The sequence below is a fragment of the Microchirus variegatus genome (genome assembly GCF_963457635.1).
Source record: "Microchirus variegatus genome assembly, chromosome: 1".
Classification (NCBI taxonomy): Eukaryota; Metazoa; Chordata; class Actinopteri; order Pleuronectiformes; family Soleidae; genus Microchirus; species Microchirus variegatus.
This window is the reverse complement of record NC_139802.1, coordinates 43,425,212-43,444,671: the sequence shown is the minus strand read 5'-3', so window position 1 is coordinate 43,444,671 and position 19,460 is coordinate 43,425,212. Positions and strand designations below refer to the sequence as shown.

The following is a 19,460-nucleotide window of genomic DNA, read 5'->3' as shown; positions in this document are numbered from 1 at the left end:
CTTTTGTGGAAATTCACGCTCTCTCAGGTTCAGTCTAGAAAATGTCCAAAACATTCTTCTGTGGACATTCACGCTCTCTCAGGTTCAGTCTAGAAAATGTCCAAAACCTTCTTTTGTGGACATTTATGCTCTCTCACATGAAATCTCCCTCTGGATTGTCTCCAGAAAATGTCCAAAGCATACTTTTGTGGACATTTACAACCTCATGTACTGTCTCCCTCTCTGGACAATCTCCAGAAAATGTCCAAAACTACGTTGTGGACATTTACACTCTTCCGTGAAGTCTCCCCTCTCTGGACAATCTCCAGCAAATGTCGGAAACAACTTTTGTGAACGTACATTCTCAGAAAATGTCCACAACCTTCTTTAGTGGACATTTTTCACTCTCTGGACCGTGTTAATAAAATGTTTGGACCGCAATTAAAGTAAAAACTCTCAAACTAAAACAATAATAAGAAAAACATTCAGTTCACACAGTGACGTCTTTCGCGGCTCAAATAAAAAAACATTCAATCTCTTTTTTCCAAAATAAAAGTCAGGAATTTCACAGGAGTTTCATTAAAAAGGCAAAAATAATCTTTTCTGTAGTTTTTAAGGCTGAATCTGAACGTTTTTGAATTCTCAGGGGAGGAGGAGGAGGAGGAGGAGGAGGAGGGGGGGGAAACGTTCTCTTTCTCTCTCTCTCGTGCGACGCGACTGTGAATCCCATCCAGATTACACAGATAAATTAAATTAAGGTTAAATAAACGGTCTAAAATATTTGTATATACAGCATATATTTAAATATATATATATATAAACGATAAGATTGGCAGCGAACACAACAGCTACACACGTGGTGAATAACAAACATGTTGGCAAATGTAAGCAGAAGGTCGCGGGGTCGCGGGGTCGTTGGCGGTCGTTGGCGGTCGTCTAAGAGGACGACTGAGGCTGAGGCTGAGGCTGAGGTGGAGGCGGAGGCGGCAGAGCGGAGTACTCCTCGTTCTCCGAGTCGCTGCTGTCGTCGTCGTTGCGCTCCTGGTCGCTGCCCTCGGTGCTCAGCTGGTCGAAGCCCTGGCGCGTGTAACCTTTGTGGGCGGCGAAGAAGTTGCCCAGGTTGAGGCTGCCCACGGCTTTGCCTGAAACAGAGGACGAGACGAGGAGGGTCACGGGGTCACAGAGACGACGACGATAATGAAGCTGCAGCCATGTCTGAAACTGTCTACAAAAAAAAAAAAACCCACTCACCTCTTATTTTGCCTAAGATGCCGCCCACAGAGCTGGGCTCACTCTTCACCTCACCTCGATCTGCAAACATTCAAAGACAACAGTTAGACAGGAAACTTGAGTTTGTTTCTCCTCACACCAAACCCCATATAGAAAACCAGCGATTTTACACCTTCAAAAACAGCAGCTGCAGCTCCTCTGTTGCCTCCTCTGTCATTTATGTGAACCCAAACACAGGATTTAAAGCTCACATAGAGTGGTCCTGTGTCCACATATATGTTAGTTATGGAGGTCTACTTACATACATTAACTTGTTTTTATGCTCAAAAACCTCCTAGTTGCTGTAAACGAGCCGACAGAAATCCTCTTTTCTGACGCTGTTCCCCAGCCGCGATATTTCAGACTCAACTCTCACACCCAGAAGACGGTGTGTTGTGATTGGCCAGCCATCGCAGAGTCTTCCCAACTGTCTTGTGATTGGCCAGTACCCGGAAGTGACATATACAGCACACCCGCTCTCAGAAGCGGAGTCAGACCCAGAGTCAGAAGACACTGTCGCTCGTGAAACACCTCCACAACGGACGTTATTCTTCTTCTGCGGTTCAATGTACGTAACCGGATGTGCCCGGACTAGTGCCCCGGAGCAGGAGGATCTGCTGTTCAGGAGAACCGGTGTTTACGTAACTATTACGGGATTTTCCAGAGATCTCGCTGAGCCCGAGATTACAATAAAACACAGCGTTCTCAGCAGTGGCTGAACTGTTTGTTTAGAACCTTCAGGGCTTCGTAAACAAGGTAATGACGCAGATACACACTAAAAAACAGCGTTAATTGGAACTTCCGGTCTAGGTCCGCTTTAAATCATCTAAGTGACAAAATACAATATTTTAACTGACTGATGTAGGCGGTCGTAGGTCAACAACTCCTGAATGCTGTGGTGTAAAATCAGTGATTTACTCTATGGGGTTTGGTGTAGGGGAGAACGAGTTACCCAGCGACACAAACTTAAAGCGTTACTTGGGAGAAAAAGCTGTGCAACAGTAAAATGAAGCATTAAAGTACATTCTTACGATATCATGGACTTATTATGATGTATATATTAAAGGATGAGCATTTCCTGTGACATCATCACACGTACTGTTCCTCCTCCAGCAGACGAAGAAGCCGACGGAGATGACGAGCACAAGAGGGACGAGCAGCAGCGTGGTGATGATGGCCGTGAACGTTCCCTCTCCTCTGTCTGACTTCACTGAGATCTTCTTCTTCTGCTCCACGTCGTCCTCCTCCTTCTGTTTCTCCTTCCCTTTCAGTTCCTCTAGCTGAGGCTGAGGCTGAGGTTGAGGTTGAGGCTGAGGCTGAGGCTGCTGGACCACGACTTGCTTCTGCAGCACAGGAGCCGCCTTCGACGCGTTGTGCTGCGGCCTCAGCTTCGTTTGGATGAACGCCGCCACTTCTACACGGAGACAGAGAGAGTTTTTAAAGGGACAGAGAACGCAAACACGAGCAGGTGAAGAGTCGGACTCACCTTCCACCTCCTGGACCTCGATTCCAGCTTTCTTCACAGAGCGATGAAGTTCTGGAAACACACAAAAACAAACACTCAGAATATGGGATTTGGTGGTGAGGGGAGGGGACAGTGAGTGGATGATAAAATACGACTAAATACACATCTTTACATGTGTAAAAAAAAAAGGGTGGGTTAGAGGTTGTAACGATTGCGTTCAATATTTACTCTCGCTGGTGAACTTGAAGACGGTTTTACTCGCCGCGTCGCCGACAAACACGCTGCTGTCGCTGCTCTGCACGATGTCATGGGGCATCCTGAACTCCTGAAGAAAAGCAGTGAAAGATGAGAACACGCACAGGAAGTGACACGTCATCCTGTTCCGTGTGTGTGTGTGTGTGTGTGTGTGTGTGTGTGTGCGTGCGAACCTCTGTCTTTGGGCTGAAGGTATCCAAAATATCCTTGGTCGAATAATTTATGACGAAGCCTCTGAGCGGAGCGGAGCCATACGGAGACTCTCCGTTTACTGCAAAGATCACGCCGTCTTCACACAGAAACAGGAAAAAAATATGTTATTATAAGTAGCGGTGGGCATGCTAACGGCGTTAACGCACATCAACGCCTGACGCGTTTCCACGACGACTGACCGGAAAAAGACACGCGTGACGTCGATGTTTACGTGGCACGGCACCGGAGTCCAGGCACCGTTTACCAGTTAGCTCCGTTAGCTCCTTTAGCGCCGTAAGCGCGCCTACAGCGGAACTGGAGCGGTCGGTTTCTTGAAGGAAAAGAGCAGCGCTACAAATAACCAGCGTACCTGTGTACTGCGTTTAGAGTCACTTTAGAGACTCATTTAAAAATCACGTAAACCGACGTCACGCGGGTCTTTTTCCGGTCAGTCGTCGCGGAAACGTGTCATGCGTTAATGTGCGTTAACGTTGCCCAACACTTTACAGAAAACAATAAAGATCAGCATTATTTGGTTTATTTTCTCTGACTTCGTAGCGGGAAGAAAAAGAGGCCCCCGCCCCCCTCCGCCTCAGTAAACTCACCTCCAGCAGGGCTGTAGTTGATGGCGAACACCTCCCCTCCAAACTCGTCTTTCTTGATCTCCTTGACGAACTCGCCGGTCTCGGCGATGAAGCACTGGATGCGTCCGTTCTCGCGGTCGGCCACGCAGACCTCGCGTCTGTCGGGGAGGAAAACCAGGCTGTGGGGGATGCGGAACGGCATGCGCCTCCTCCTGTCGGACGAACCTGCGGCCAAAGACACACACATGACTCTCTGTAACTCAGCCACCACTAGGGGGCAGGACAGATAAATCCGAGCGTTTCGATTCCCCCACCTGCGCCCCACTCCGTCAGGTATCTGCCGTCGGCGGAGAACTTGAGGATCCGGGCGTTGCAGTAGCCGTCGGACACAAAGACGTTGCCGGTGTCCGTGTCCACGGCGACGTCGGTGGGCTGGCAGAAGTGTCGGCTGTCACTTCCTGGCGCGAACGCTTCCCCGAGCGCCACCAACGTGCGGTCTCTGCCGTCGCCGCTCACCTTTAACACCTGACGGGAGCCACGGTTACTTCATTACATGAATTAATTCAGATATTGTTAAAGCAGCTCATTCCAGAGGACACATACTGGCAGTGCCAAAAATAACATCCCATAATATCTACAGGCAGCTTAAGTGTACACTGTCGTCAGAGTTTGTCACTTTATCTCACTATTAGACCGTCTTTTCTGATAGGAAAAGGAACATTTTCTGCCACTTTGTAAACTGCTCACTCTCCTAAACCAAATCCCATTGAGAAAATCGTCGACTTTAGCTTGGTGGCTCATGGGCACTGCTGCTCTCCTGCTGCTGTGTTTGGTTAGTTTCTGTGACTCGGGTCAATCGGAAGGATGGATTTAAATTTTTTAAATGTCATAACGGAGGCAGAAGTGAATCAACAACTCCTGTTTGCTGTGAAGTAAAAACACTGATTTTCTCTATGGGGTTTGGCGTGGAAGAATGAGAGGTTTAGATCGTGACACAAAGTTCAGTTTCCTGTTGAAACAGTGAGATAAAAGTCATCAGTTCACCTGATGAAGAGCGACGTCCGTGACCCAGTAGTTATTCTCTTTGTCTGTGGTGATCCCGTGAGGCATGTGAAACCTGCGGAGCAACAGGATCTCAGTTTTTTTCACTCTGCTCGTGTTCTGATCCGGAACATCGTTACCTTCCTCGTCAAAACAAAGAAAATCCACGCGGACTCACATGTTTCTGCCGGACGCCTTCAGGATGTCGCCCTTGGCCGGGTCCACCACCAGGATAGTGGACTGCTGGATGGGCCCCAGGGACCTCTGCTGGTACCGAGCCTGACTGTTGAAGGAGCTGAAGAACAACAGGGAAAAATTAGCTGACAATTGATGCAATTAGAAAAAAGTGACAGCCTTTAATTAATTAATAAATGTATTAATTAATTAATTAATAAATGTATGAATTGATTAATTAATTAATTAATTAATTACTTAATAACTGATTACTTAATTAACTAATTACTTAATAAATAAATAAATTACTTAATAAATAAATAAATAAATAAATAACTTAAAAATAAATAAATAACTTAATAAATAAATAATTGTATTAATTAATTAATTAATTAATTAATTAAATAAATAATTTTATTAATTAAGTAATTACCTAATTACTTAATTAATAAATTAACTAATCACTTAATTAATTAATTAATTAATTAATTAATTAATTAATTAACAAACAATGTACTAACTTGGGTCCCCATTGGTGATCCCCTCTGTGGAAGATCACCAGGTTCGAGTCCGAGTCCACGGCGAGTCCTGACACCTGACCCAGCTGCAGAGAACCCTGCGGCCATGACGACACCTGCTCCAGGTGGTTGTCTGCGAAACAAACACAAGCAAAGGTAATTGTGATAATTATCATTCAACATAAATCAGTTAAAAGATGCACACAGATCTCACACACACACACACACAGAAACACGATGTTGCTGCGTTGAGCTGACACACACAAGCCTGACCTCTCAAAGCTCAAGGTCAAAGGTCAAAGGTCAAAGGACCAAAAACTGTACAACATTATTCTCCACACCTCAGCACGAGACGAGGAGGTTTCTTTAGTTTCTCATACAAAGACAAAAATCAAACTTAGAAGCAGAGAAAGACAACGTTCCGAGACACAGATACGACCTCAGTGTTGCACAAACCATCATCTTAATGAATAAATGACTGAATCAGTGAATGAGTGAATTTTCTCCAGAGCCACTATGTGACGTAAACGTGGAAACAAACTAGCGATGGGTGCGTTAACACGATAGCGGCGGTTAACGGCGTAAAACGTTGCGCATGCCACGTTGCCATGGCGCCCGACTGGAATAAGACGCGCGTGTCGTCATGTTTACGTGACTCCCGATTGTCAAAATGAGTCTGTAAAGTAACGCTAACCTAAACATACGCAGTACACAGGTACGCTGCTTATTTGCAGCGCTGCTCTTTTCCTTTAATAAACAGACCGCTCCAGTTCCACTGTAGGCTAACGCTAACGGAGCTAATGCAGCTAACGGCGCTAACTGGTAAACGGTGCCCTGGACTCCAGCGTCGCGGCACGTAAACATGACGTCACGCGCTTCTTTTTCCGATCAGTTGTCGTGGAAACGCGTTGTGCGTTTAACCAAGTCAATGAACCTCGTTGAGAAAGTGAAGCCGAAGTAGAAGCGTAGGACACCTGCATTCTCTTGAGTGACCATCAGGGGGCGACAACACTGCTTCGAATGTAAGTCTATGGGGGAAAATTAAAGCTCGTGTACAAACTGTGCACTTTTTTCTATGGTAAAGGAACAACGTTACATTAACTTCTCTCAGGAGGATTTCAAGCTCTAAACGTCGTGCACTAATGGTTCCGTCTCCTCCTTCAGCTCCTGCGTCAGTTCACCACAGAGCGAGGAAGTGGTTTTTTTTCCCCCAGTGAGCGACGGCTGCTTTGTCTTTGTGAAGCCAGAGCAAACACGAGCTTCACCGGTTTCCATGGGGAAGATAAAAGAGGAGTGAAAATAGCCCCCGGGCGGTGCCGTCTGTGAGAGGTGAGAGACGACACCAGAGCGACATTCAGCCATCGTGAACGAACGAATGAATGAATGAATGAGAGCGAGGACACAAAGGAGACGAGAGACGAACAAACCACACGTTTGTGTTTGTTTGAATAACATGCTGCATGCAAACGCTGTAAGGACGTCCCAAGAATAAACTTAAAAATATGGTGATGTGTTGTCGTCAAGACCAGACTTTTAGAAGCGAGACCGAGACCAAGTCCTGATTTAAAACTATGAACAAATCGCAGCAATATTTACGTTGTTTTATGAAATAATCAGCATCGGTTTTATTATAGATGATGCATTTTTGTTCTCAGAAAGTTCCTAAAAGTCAATAAAACATTATTTTTAGTTTTTAGTTTATTTAATATTCAGTTTCTAACATGATATTTAATTTAAAACACCATATATAGATGAGGTGGAACATTAGTATTGTTCAATATATATACACATATGTATATACTTATATTATTTATTATGATTAAACAGTTATATTTTCTAAAATGGAGTTAAAAAAATGTTGCTCAATATATCTGGATTAAGGATCCTTTTACATTGACTTTTATTTATTAATGCCAATTTTAATTATTAATTTTTATGATTAATTAATTACTTACTTAATTAATTAATTAATTAATTAATTAATTGATTCATTAATTACTGCCAATTATTACAAATTATGAATTTTTGTTCCCAGAAAGTTGATAGATTTCATAAAAATTTACTTTTTGCATCAAAGTTTATTTTTGTTTTTTGTTTAGTTTCATGTCGATTTAGTTTCTACATGATTTTAAGTTAAAACACAATATATATATATACACATATACATAAAGAGAAAATTTGAGTTTTTCTGGCATATTTATGAATGGTGATTAATCGTGATTAATCATGATTAATCCACAGCTACCCTGTGATTAATCTGATAAAAAATGTTAATCTTTTGACATCCCTAATATACAGTATATATGTTTATAGGTCACCAAACTACTTATTACGTATTATTTGTGCTGTTATCTTGACCAGGAACTCCCTGGAAGAAGAGGTCTTGTATCTCAAAGTGAACTTCCTGTCTAAATAAAGGATGAATAAATAACTAACGTCTCTTCTTGGTCTTGACGTGGTCTCGTTACAAGTCTGGTCTTGGTCTTTTTGGGTGTTTTTCAAGCACTGGTGTGACGACATGACGACAACAAGCAGCATCAGCAGCATCAGCAGCAGCAGCATCAGCAGCAGCAGTCAGGACCCACCTTGTCCTTCAGCTACCACCTTGCTCCTCGCCGGCTTGGACGTAGCCTCGAGCTGATGGAACCTGTGGACTCTGTCCCTCACCAACACGGGGTCCTTCCTGGTCTGGAAGGCCAGCGTGGCACTGGGAGAGCCCAGGTTTTTCTTTTGCATTAAGCTATCGATCTGAGCCATGAGCTGGGCCTGGGCCCTCTGCGCCCGGCTGGGCTCGTACTTATGTACGTGAACTACGTCCTGACTCTGGCCTAGCAGCTGCGACATGAGAGAATACAGGTCACCTGCACACACACACACACACAAACACACACACACAGAGAGGACAGAGAAGACTGGAAATAAAGGACGAGGGATAGTAGGAATAATGCTGCAGCACAAGAGGAAAATGCGGGAAAAGTGAAGTCACAGCCGTGTCATGTCACTACAAGCTCCGCCTCCTTCAGAGGATGAATTTGAAGGTGGACTGTGTCACTATGACGTGATCAGTAAGTCGTGTAAGTATGATAACGGCGGTCTATAGCAACAACAGGTCAGGGAAATACACTTTGAAATAAAAGTACAAGTATACTGAATATAGATATATTTATATGTGCATATATATATATACACATATATGTACATATACATGCGTGTATACATACATATATATACACATGCATACATATGTATATACACATATATATAAATACATATATATTCAGATGAGTAGAAGAATATACTGTATGTGTGTATATATACATATATATGTATGTATATATATATATATATACACACATACATACATATATGTGTGTATATATATATACACACATACATAAATATATAAATATATATAAATATATGTGTGTAACCCATATATATATGTATATATATGTGTGTATATATATATATATATATATATATATATATATATATATATACATAGACATATATACACACAGACATGTACATATATTCTGGTTTCCACTGTATATGGAATATATACAGTGGAAACCAGATACAGATTCCACTGTATCTGGCTTCCATATACTGTATATACACACACATATACATGTATGTATCTATATATATACATACACATGTATATGTTGATAAAAAAATACATTGAATCAACAAAATGTTGTTTTAAAAAGTAACTTCTTTGCAGAATTTGATGACATTTACTTTCAATGTCCTTCATTTAAAAAAATATTAAAAAATAAAGCAGGTTTTTTTGTGAAGTGAAAATGTATTTTAAGATCCTGGAGTACGGATCATAAAGAGTAGATTATATGTTATTGTAGAGTGAATTATTCACTGTCCAAAGAAACAAGCTTTATATCCACATGTAGACTAAAAAGACGCAGATATTATTGATTTATATCATGATAAATATACATATATGTACATGTTTGTGTTGCTCTATTGCTAAGATACAGCATCAATAACTGGGAAATCATTGGGCAAAACGTTTGTTTTGACAGGAGACAAACAGACCAGCATGCACTGGGGCAGAAGCGAGTTATTAACGGCAATAAAAAGTAAGGCCAGCAGAGTTTTGAATCGTAGGTGTGGTCGTTCTGACGTTACAATCTAATATGCGATCTTGTATAAATATCTAACGCAACGCGTATCCCAGCAGTGAGGACGACTTCTTCCTCGTGTGCACAGACAACCCGGAGACACACAGACAGACAGACGTTAGACTGGAGCCTTTAACATCAACGATGTTTACACTGCGAGTCCAGTTATGGAAATGCATCACATTTTACAAACAGCACTGTTGACCTAAGATAATAACAGAGAGGCTCTGAGAAAATGATCCTCTGCTCTGAGACGCTGGGGGGGGGGGGGGGGGGCGTGTCCACACACATAAACGCACACTTTAGTGAGGACCAAAGTCCACAAAAGGTTGCCGTTCGTCAGTGTTTGGACAGAATATTAACGCAAACTCTCTGGATCTCGTTGAACAAACACGAGACTGTAATTTTAGCTCCTGCTCTCTGTCTCCCTCTGTCTGTACCAGTGGTACTGCAGCCTCACAGCAGGAGACTGGCTCCACTCTGTCATTTCCAAAGACATTCTCAGCTAGCTAAAGGCCACATTATACTTCTCCGACTGCGTATGCGTTATCCGTCTGCGTCACCACGGCGACGCCTCGAGCATTTATACTTCTGCGTCGTGGTGACGGACACTCGCTGCAATTTCCCGCCCGATCAGTAGGGGTCGCTGCGCAAGGTTGTTGTGCTTCTGGCTACAGTGAGCAATGGCGTCCGAGAAAGAAAGAGAGAGAAAGACTGTTGTTGAAACAGTGGCCGTTTCTCACTTTTCTGTGTCACGGAACGCAGTTTTAAGATAATTTGAGGCGAGAAATTGGCCATTTAGAGTCTAAACATGTGCTGTGTGTATAGATATGACATATTTATAGTTCGGCAGCGGCGTTATCGGCGGGGATCAGCACCGCCTCTGTCAGGACGCCCGGAGCGCACTGAGAGCCGGCACAGAGCAGCTTAGCTCAGCCTGTCCTGAGGACCAATCGCAGCTTTTGCCGTCTCCGTTGTCCCTTGACGGAGTGACGGACACTTAAAAAATATTTTGTGCAGACGGAGACGACGCAGAGGCTCTTCGACAGTCTCTGCGTCGACGCAGAGTCTCTACGTAGCCTACGCAGAGCACTTTACCCAGAAGTATAAATTGGGCTTTACAAACCAAGGGCTGTAGTTGGGACCGTGTCGAAAACTCTCAAAAGTGTGTAAGTGTTTTCTTTAAACTCACCCTGATCCTGATCCTGCTCCTGCTCTGCGTTGTTTACGCCCACCTGTGAACTGCTGTCTTTGTGACCTGTGAGGGAGACGATTTAGTGTTCAGGATTCTTTCTAAAAAATCAGCAGTTCTCAACACTTTTTATACCACGTCAGGCGCCTGCCTCTGTACCTGCTGCCGCCGCCGCCGACGCCATGTGCATCATGGAGTGACCCGGGCCGACGGGGATGGGAACGTTGGCCTCGGCCGGGATGTGCTGGAACAGGGATTTGGAGCCCGTGTCGGAGCAGGCCATGTACGGCACGGCGTGTTTGCTCTCCATGTAGTACATGATGTAGAAGTTGCACATTTCATCAGCAGAAGTGGCACTGATGGACGACACGGAGAACGTACATGGGAATTAATACAAAAAAACACTGTAGAACTCATTGCACAAGGGTTTTCTAATCATCCAATAGAACTTCTAACGCCATTAGCAAACACAATGTACCATTAGAACACTGGAAATGGACCTCTATACACCTATGTACATATTCCATTAAAAACCAGACATCGTTTACCACATTAACAATGTATAGAGTGTATTTCTGATTCATTTAATGTTAGATTCGTTTAAAAAAAGTGCTTTTCCTTCAAAAATCAGGACAGTTTTTAATCGCAGCAGGAATCTGGGCTGGTTTTTAACAACAGAACTCACCCGATATAGGTATTGGAGGTTTTGCCTTCACCTGTAAACATACACCTGGCAGCGAGGGTGTCGCCATACTTCACCTCTATGTCTTTGTTTGCAGGATAAAAAGCCTGGAGGTGGGGAAAAACACACAAAAACAACACAACTTGAACTCAGATGGGTTCATTCACAGTGTGTCTGTGTGGCTTTTATAAGACTTTTAAATGCCAGATTTAAGGATGAACTCATTAAGGTCTTAATGTATGGATCTGTAAGGGTTTGAGCAACATGAACTTAATATTATAACACAATTACATCACGATTAAGCAATTTGTGATGATATTACGCAGAATTTCAAAGTAAAAGTGTTTGTTTTATATGGAATGATGTGTGCACTTCACAATAAAAAACAGATTTTTGATGTTAAATCAAGCTCTTAATATCAAAAACAGGCTAAATAGGTAAATAATAACAACTTTATAACACTAGACAGGCTTAGAATTCAATGTGGAATACAACAGATTTATTAACGCGATAATTATAACTGAATATCTAATTGTAATAATTATAAACCGTGTGAAATAATGCAGAAATCATGAAAGAATAGAGCGATGCTGCACGTCTAATTAAAGAGCAGAATCTGGGCTACAAGATTAAATTAACTTATATTTAATAATAACACAGACCTTCATTTAAAGGTGCATTATGTAATAAATCTAAAGCAACTAAAGGCCATAAAATCCTCCTAATATGTCACAGAGACTCAGGAATAAAGTTCATATAACAAACTGAACTCACCAACAACAACAGTACAGACAAAATATTTGCATTAAAAAATATATTTTGCAGACTGCAAATCATGTTTTTGTTTTGAAATCACGTTTCGGCATGTGGCGCCACCTACCGCCGTCTACCGATCATTGCAGTCAGTAGAGTCTCAGCTGTCGAGCAACCACGGGTTGCCAGTCACGTCAGAAAACGAAACCTAAAAGACCTCGGTATTTTGAATTTGAATGTAGTAACCGTTTTTTGGCCACAGTCTTACATATGGCGCCTTTAACACACATTTAACAAGTGTTATCTTTACTATACAACACTCAAAGTATTCAAATAGACCTCGTGGCTGCAGAGATAAACTCATTTGAAGCAGAGACGGAGAAGAACTGGGCCTCGGGGCTGGTGAGGGATTGAGTTTGACACGTTTGTCTGAAGCGAGCGTACCTGTGGAAGCTGAGGAGACTGGCGTCCAATCAGGCTCCACCTCCCGTCTCTGATCCTGTAACCGGTGACCACTTTACCTGCGGCACAAAACACACACACACACACACAGATGTTAGAGAGTCTATAACAGGCTGCGACTGTGAAAACTCAAAACCTCGTAAATTCCGTGTTGCTGTCGCTGCGACTCACCCAGTTGATGCGTGTGTGTCCTGAAGGCAAACGGATAGATGGGATACGACGAGTAGTCGCATGCGATGTCTGCGTTCGTGACTAACACACAGGGGGGGGGGAGAAAGTGTTTTCATAGGGTGATCACTGTGCAGCTAACAGTTTACACAGATCAGTGATAAAAAGTATAAATACAAAATAAAATCTACAATAACTTACATATATATATACATATACATATACGTGTATATATATATAAATATAGACAGAGTCCTGCACCAAATTCCATAGAGAAAATCGGCGTTTTTAGCTCACTGAGTGGGTACACAGGAGCTGCTGCTCTGCTGCTGCCTCGTGTGGTCACTCTGTGTCACTGACGTGATCGAAGTCGCAAAAGAACACATCTGAACTTAGAAACGGAGGCAGCAGTTGACTCGCAGTTGACCGACAGTCACTAATTTTCTGAATGGGCTTTGGTGTGAGGGAGAGTGAACGGTTTTCAACGTGACACAGACTCCCGTTTCTTGCTGAAAAAGGCTGTCAAACGCCGAGATAAAGTCGTAAAACCATTTTTTTTAGACATCGCAGTCTAAGGTGGTGCAGATTTAATACGATTAACTTTTGGTTAGGTGGCAAAAATATGTGTTTTTAGGTCAAATTACGATTCTAATACTGATTTTATGCTATAACTTGGTACTTATTTATTCAGTTCTTGCATATAGAACTGAATGTAAAGTTATGAATCATAGCTCTTAATACATCAAAGCATTTGTGATTGTGATTTCCCTGAGTGCCACCACCTGTGTGCAACACTCCGACCATGCATAAGTACCTTACACAACCACACTTGAACTCTCCCTTAAAAACCAGGCCTCTGTTTTAACGTCACGACTGGTTTGTTTGCACACGGTGAACTTAGCACGCTCTAATTCAAACAGCACACACCCTGGTTCACAACTGTGACCCTGATAAAAAAAAACACCTTTAAAAACACATTAAAATCTTTACCTCTTTTTCCCGGAAGGATGATTGCGTCCACAGACATGAGCAGGTAGATGCCGGCGATGAACGGCTGCCTGTGAGAGCGACACCAGTTAAGACGTTTCTGTAGCTTCTCGTGCTAATAAAGAACACGATAAAGAATGTTTAAATGTTTACTTACGGCTTGGACGTCATTCTCAACGAGAGCCCCGAGCAATCTCTGTGGTGATCTGCAGGACAAATTAAATCATTAAACTTAACATCATTTACATTAATTCGATATGGAGCTCCGGTAGCTAACATCAACGCAACCAAAACAACGCCATTTTGGGCGGGAACACGGCGCCGTTTCACTGGCTATTTTCATAAAAAAAGAAAACAGTGGTGGATCTATGCTATAGGACACACTTAAAGTCACTTAAGTCACTTAAAGACACACTGATGGGACGCTGAAGTTAGCGTCCAGATTAGCATTGTCGTGATCAGTAGTTAAGGGGAACTTAAGGGAAAAGTAACTTACATTGAAAGTGAGTTTTATTGCTGTGAAAGTGGACTGGACTCAAACATAATATTATTTTGAGACACGCTATGACGTTTATAAAAGCTTTATTTTCTCGGAAAAAGTTAGGGCCACGATCGTTGTTTCCGTTTAACTCCAGTGACGTTTACAAACTCGAATCCTAATTAACTTAAAGATATTTGTTTATTTTGCGGAAAATTAAAACGTTAATCTTAACATAATTTACATTAATTCCATATGGAGCTCCGGTAGCTAACGTCAACGCAACCAAAACGACGCCATTTTGGCGGGAAAACGGCACCGGCTGTTTTCATAAAAAGTACCAGTTCACTTAAGATCCCGAGGACTACAGAGGTGCATCTGTGCTATAGGACACACTTAAAGTCACTTAAGGACACGGGGAGTCACATCAGGAACAGTTGTTAATCACGACACTGAAGTTAGCATCCAGATTAGCATTGCCGTGATCAGTGTAAAGGTGGACTGGACTCAAACGTATTTTGAGACACGCTGTGATGTTTATAAAACCTTTATTTAGTTTGAAGTATCCCTTAAGTTTCCCTTTAACCCCAGTTTAACCTACAGACTCGAATCCTAATTAAGCTGAAGATCTTATTGTGTATTTTTCGCGGAAAATTAAAGATGTAATGCTGCTGCGTGTGGAATAACGTCCGCTCCTGCTGTTTCCATACTCGTGAAAAGCACCAGGGGGCAGTGTAGTGATCAGACCCTGATTTATTGCTCGATCTCTGTGGATTTAAAGCATGCAGTATACTCTTAAAAGCTTGAAACTAGCACCTTTATTCCTGCCAACACGGCGGCAACACGTACGACATCAAGTTAAAAGCCACAACAACGTGAATGAATAAATAAACGTCCATTAGGACTCCTCACCCTTGAAAGCGCTGACGTCTCCGTAATGCAGCTGCAGCACAAAGTGCGTGATTCCTGCGTTTCGACCAACCTTAAATCCAACATCTGTGCAAGAAGAGCAAGAGGTCAAAGGTCAGATGGGACCTCAGAGAGAAGCAGAAGTGGCAAAGCAGAGGTCAGCGAACTCGTCAGACCTTTAGGTAATTTAGTGGGCGGGGCGTTGCGAGCCCAGGCGTACATGATGGAGCCGCCGTCGTCACACGTGCCCTCGGCGCTGCCGCAGTCCCTGAACACAGAGGAGAGACACACGAGTCTGTGGTTACGATAAGGGAAGAGGAGGCTGGACAGGAAATTGTACTTAGAAAGCAAAGGAAATGTAAGGAAATTAAAGGAACACTCAGGAAAATTCAATGAAAAGCAAGGAAAGGGAAAGATAATCCTTCATTAATCCCACTATAAAACACATTTGTGACCTGCTGGCTCACGATGAACCATCCAGACCAGAACCAGGACAAAACATCAGGAGAAAATATCTGGATAAATGAAGTCCCAGAAGAACGCAGGTCTGCTAAATCAACTCATTCTTTATATTGAGCCTGAAATCCACTGAGTTTAAATTAAATTACCATCATCACTGCTGCACCTCAGCCTTAAAGGTGAAGTAAGTAGTTTATAGTGCCATCTAGAGGAGAGGCTGAAATTTACAACAAAGGACTGCTCCTCTGCTCACCCCCTCCCTTCCCTGAGCGCTACGGTGTCCTCAGCCGGTCAAATGTCGTCCTCGTCGTCTTTCTCCGTGTCAGCAGATGAGGTTCGTGAGGCGAGGGAGAGGGCGGAGCTACCGCGGCCGTAGCAGACGAAGCGGAGAGAGAGGAGGCGGGACTTCCGCTACAAGTAAAACGACGCTTGATTTGTTCTCTCGCGTTTGTCCTTACAGGCTCCGGTAGAAACATGGCGTCTCGCTGCTAACAGTGGCTATGCAACCGCGGCCCGCGACCATGTTATTTGACATGACTTTTTGAAACACTACGAAAATGAAACAAAAACTATTATACAGCGACTAGACAATGCAGGAGCACATAATATGTATAAAAAAAGTGGATTTTGGGTCATATAAACCCATAAATATTACACAGTGTCCCTTTAACTGCAACTTTTAGTCTCCCTCCTCTTTTTCTTTTTGTGTTTTTATTATGCCTTTTATATCTTTATCTTTATGTTGCTGCTGCTGCGCTTTTCTTTTAAATGCCTTGTTGTTGTAAATCTGCAATGTCAATAAACTTGCTTTGGCTAAAGGGAAATCAAAGGCGTTCCAGCAGACATAACAGTAAAAAAGTTAAATAAAACACATTATAAAGCGGGGAAAACAACTATGAAAACATATTTAACACAGTGCAACTATTACATATCAAAAAAAATGCATAAATATTGATTTAGATTCTTGCTGAGAGCGACGGATTTCAACCACAGAGCTGTGATCGGACGTTACCAGTAGCTGCTGGTGGAGGCGGGCTTCTGGCAGCCGAACAGAATCATGTGATGGACGGTGTTCATGCTGGCGAGAGGTATGAAGTCGACTGAGGGAGAGGAGGTAGAAAAAAAAAAGAAAAAAGCACCGTGTGGTTAAAATATTGAATAGTTAAAGAGCTCCACCACAGAATCAATACTCTGGAAACCTGCAGGAAAGTCTCAACGCTGTGATGTTTCACTGACGATAACACTCACCGACGTACAAGTCTCTGTTTGTTGGCACGGGAATGGATCTGCACAGGTACGTGTCCGACTGAAACATTAGAGAGAATGGTTCGTTTTCTGAATGAATTACAAATCAACATCTGATTGTGACATATTCTGCTTTTCATTCGCGAAAAACAGATTTAAAAAATGATATTAGTGCAGATCTGTGATGTTCTCTCGCGTCTGTAGAATAAGACGTATGTAGATCGAGACAGTTTTTCGTCTAAAATTATATTTTCACACACATTTTTGCGATTTTGATAACATTTTGATGCACTGTTCATCTCTACTGTCACGTGAGCTCCACCAGATGTGTAACCGTTGTACTTTTCAGCGTTTTCACTTGGGATGATACGTTCACACAGCAATTCTTCGATTACCAAACTTGCCATCAACTATTAAGACTAATATATTTGAGTGTTTAAGTGTTCATTAAAACAAGCTCTGTGGTTTTCTTTCAGCTTTTTCAGGAGTCTTTTGACTCCAAATACAGTGTGAATAATTTAGAGAACGTCATCATCTCAAGTCAACAGATTTGAGAACATTTTCTGGACTCGATTAATCGAGAAAAAAAGAACGGAAAGACGATTAATTAAGAAGATAATTGTTAGTTGCAGCCCTGAACGTGACACCAATTTGTCATGATGTGATAATATTACAGAAAAAGTCAAATGCAAAGAGGCAAACTGTGAAAATCAGCGCAAATTCACGTTGTTTTCAAATATTTCTTAATTAAACTTAAGTGACGGAAGCAAATTTGCATCATACGCTTTAGGGAAGAGCCAATTACTGGTGAGATTCTCCCAGTTTCCTGATACCGCCGTATGTACGCACTACGAGCGAGTAAAATCGGTTAAAGAAGGAGCACTTTTTATGATTAAGTTGTCACATGCACAGAGAGAAAAGGTCTCACCCCTCGTGGAATAACACCAGGCATACGGATGTCCATGGTGAAGTTGCGAGGGTTGATCACGAGAGGCTGCCTGTTCCTGGACGCACAGTCGCTGGAATCCTGCAACACGTCCTCCAGAGACCTGAAGAGACAACCGAGCATTCAGCAGCTTCACACAGTCGCTGAGCAGTAAAACCAGTTTTCCTGAAAACAATGGTCCGTGCATCCTATTTCAAACCGACATATAGACAGTTTTCCAGTCAGGAAAAAAACGGCGACTTCATGGACACGCCCACTTATTCTGACATGCACCAGAATCAATCAATCGCGCAGTACGCGTTTCCATGACGACTCACTGGAAAAAGACGGGCGTGGTGTCATGTTTACGTGCCACGGAACCGGAGTCAGGAGACACCGTTTACCAGTTAGCTACGTTAGCTCCTTTAGTACATCTTTAGTACATTTGGTACATCCGGTTGCGTACATTGATCCGCAGAAGAAGAACAACGTCCGTTGTGGAGGTGTTTCACGAGCGACAGTGTCTTCTGTCTCCGGGTCAAAGTAATAAAAGGGACTGCGGCGGGGAGTCGCGAACAAGCTATTTTTAAACACTGTTAAAACAATGTTTTGATAATGAGTTGTAGTGCATCCATCGTTCCAGAGGGGGGAGCTGCGCTTCTGAGAGCGGGTGTGCTGAATATGTCACTTCCGGGTACTGGCCAATCACAAGACAGTTGGGAAGGCTCTACGCTGGCTGGCCAATCACAACACACTCTGTCTTCTTGGCGTGAGAGTTCAGTCTGAAATATCACGGCTTAGCACAGCGTCAGAAAAGAGGATTTCTGTCGGCTCGTTTAGGTTTTTGACCATAAAAACAAGTTAATGTATGTAAGTAGACCTCCATAACTCACATATATGTGCAACAGGACCACTCTATGTGAGCTTTAACAATCGGGAGTCGCGTAAACATGACGTCACGCACGTCTTTTTCCTGTCATGGAAACGGGCCCGTGCGTTAACGTGCCCAGCACTAAAACATACCGGCATAGATTTAAGGTTTCTTTTCTCTTACCTTTTGGAGTGCTCTAGTGTTCCCACGCTGTGACTGTGACACATGAAAACTAGCACCATGACACAGAGCACAGGGACTCCCATCATGCCTGAGTGTTGTGCTGCTTCTTCTTCTTCTTCTGCTGCTGCTGCTGCCGCGCTCTGCAGACGTAAAAACAGAAACCGTCAGCACGATGAAGCAACAGTAAAGAGCAGGACGGGGAGTCCGTCTCACCTGTTGTCTTTATTCAGATTGACGGGGGAGGACGAGGAGGAAGAGGCAGCGTGTGTGTGTGTGTGTGTGAGGGAGGCGTCCCTGCTTTATCTCACTCCTGTAGCATAGCTGGACCGTTGTTTACTCTCGTTTCTAGAGTCTTTCAGGAGCCACGTCCTGAAAAAAAGAAACAACACCAGTTGTAAATCAGGAGACAACAAACCCTAACAAACGGCTGGTCCACACTGTTCACTGCATAATGTCATCCTGATTATTAATACACGAGTGATAAATACTGATAATGTGATTTTCAACTTCATGAAGAAACCATCTTA

General features: G+C 43.0%; 1 protein-coding gene across 1 annotated transcript; it reads right to left on the bottom strand.

The window, feature by feature from the left end:
* Positions 1-915: 915 nt before the first annotated feature.
* Positions 916-19,027, bottom strand: pam (peptidylglycine alpha-amidating monooxygenase; the record flags this gene model as incomplete). Its single annotated transcript, XM_083897021.1, has 25 exons — positions 18,934-19,027; positions 17,883-18,003; positions 16,958-17,015; positions 16,722-16,809; positions 15,427-15,518; positions 15,254-15,337; positions 14,021-14,069; positions 13,867-13,934; positions 12,880-12,960; positions 12,691-12,767; positions 11,497-11,600; positions 10,971-11,167; positions 10,812-10,877; positions 8,063-8,338; positions 5,481-5,610; positions 4,964-5,080; positions 4,789-4,861; positions 4,059-4,269; positions 3,766-3,969; positions 3,142-3,257; positions 2,942-3,038; positions 2,735-2,785; positions 2,348-2,662; positions 1,231-1,290; positions 916-1,121 (listed from the first exon to the last, which is right to left on the bottom strand). The coding sequence occupies exons 1-25, from the start codon at positions 19,017-19,019 to the stop codon at positions 916-918; spliced, it is 3,027 nt and encodes a 1,008-aa protein (XP_083753147.1). The 5' UTR covers positions 19,020-19,027.
* Between the last annotated feature and the right edge of the window lie 433 nt (positions 19,028-19,460).